Genomic DNA, 1,529 nt, shown 5'->3' with positions numbered 1-1,529 from the left:
GCGTGCCCAGTCCATCGAGCGTGCCCAGTACATCGAGCGTGCCCAGTCCATCGAGCGCGCCCAGTCCATCGAGCGCGCCCAGTACCTCGAGCGTGCCCAGTACATCGAGCGTGCCCAATACATCGAGTGTGCCCAATACATCGAGTGTGCCCAGTACATCGAGTGTACCCAATACATCCAGTGTGCCCAGTACATCGAGCGTGCCCAGTACACCGATCGCGCCCAGTACATTGAGTGTGCCCAGTACATCTAGTGTGCGCAGCACATCGAGTGTGCCCAGTACAACGAGCGTGCCCAGTACATCGAGCGTGCCCAGTTCAACAAGCGTGCCCAGTACATCGGGTGTGCCCAGTACATTGAGTGTACCCAGTACATCCAGTGTGCCCAGTACATCGAGCGTGCCCAGTACAACATCTCCTGCACCTACTCCCAGTACATCCAGTGTGTCTGTTACAACATCAGCTCCGCGCACACTCAGTACGTCAATTGTGTCCGCTCCTTCATCAGCTGCAGCAATTCGTACATCACGTGTGACCAATAGTACATCCGCTACAACACCAGCCAGTACATCAAGTTTATCGCCTTCTGCATCAACTACACCAACCTTTGTTTCATCAGCTGTATCAAAGACTGCATCGTCCACATCTTCATCTGGAACTTCACAGCTGTCAACCACCGAGTTCCAGGCATTCACCTCTAGCCCATCAAATATTTCAGCTCCGTCATCTTCATTTGCAACTTCATCTGGTAATATTAACGTATCGTCCACTGAAACACCAACTGCTTCATCTAGTGTGTCAAACCTGGTGATGTCTACGTCGGTTCGAGCCACTTCTGAAACACCAAGTACTGCAGGTTCTGCTCCAGCTGCAGTTACATCTGGTGCATCAGGTGTGTTAACCGCATTGTCAGATAAGCTCTATAATGTAAGACAAATGAATCACTTTAATCATTTCCATGGCCAACAGATGTCTTTCCCTTTCTGTTTCTTATGCTTTCCTGATTGTTTGGATCAGATTGGGACTTATGTTAATTTAGTGTGTTGCACATTCATGTGGAAACTGGGCTATGGGTGGACAATAAACTCTTCTACAAATGATTGAAAATGTTGTTTTTTCCTGTTGTCGTAGATTCCACTATGTCCCCTGAAAGTGTGTCAACAGGAGTAATGTTCAGCACTGCATCCTCAACAACTAACATATCTTCAGCAATTGTTTCTCAAGCATCTGGCAATACCACCACCTCTTTCAATCTGATCACCAGCATTGGCACAACACCGAACCCAGCCAGCAGTGGCAGCTCTACCAGCATTACTTCCTCCACAACAAGCCTCCCTTCTGCCAGCACTTTACTGGTGATCACCAGTTCTGATGGCCCAACAGCGGCAAGCTCAACTTTCAAGTCCAGTGCCCCCAGTCTCACAGGAAACACCACCACAGCCAGCTCTCCCACCACAACCCCAACTACATCTACCACCTTTACCACCACCACACCCACCACCCTCACCACCACACCCACCCCCCTCACCA

General features: G+C 50.0%; 1 protein-coding gene across 1 annotated transcript in view; it reads left to right on the top strand.

The window, feature by feature from the left end:
• LOC125484406 (mucin-5AC-like) overlaps window positions 1–1,444 on the top strand; it is a gene marked incomplete at its 3' end in the record, with an annotated part of 3,673 nt that extends 2,229 nt beyond the window's left edge. The window contains exons 5-6 of the mRNA XM_048603028.1: window positions 11–891; window positions 1,131–1,444. Coding sequence (XP_048458985.1) covers window positions 11–891; window positions 1,131–1,444 — 1,195 coding nt within the window. The remainder of the gene's footprint in view (window positions 1–10; window positions 892–1,130) is intronic.
• Between the last annotated feature and the right edge of the window lie 85 nt (window positions 1,445–1,529).

The sequence above is a fragment of the Rhincodon typus genome, chromosome 11 (assembly GCF_021869965.1).
Source record: "Rhincodon typus isolate 14 chromosome 11, sRhiTyp1.1, whole genome shotgun sequence".
NCBI lineage: Eukaryota > Metazoa > Chordata > Chondrichthyes > Orectolobiformes > Rhincodontidae > Rhincodon > Rhincodon typus.
The sequence above is the reverse complement of the archived record's forward strand: the minus strand, read 5'-3'. Positions and strand labels throughout refer to the sequence as shown.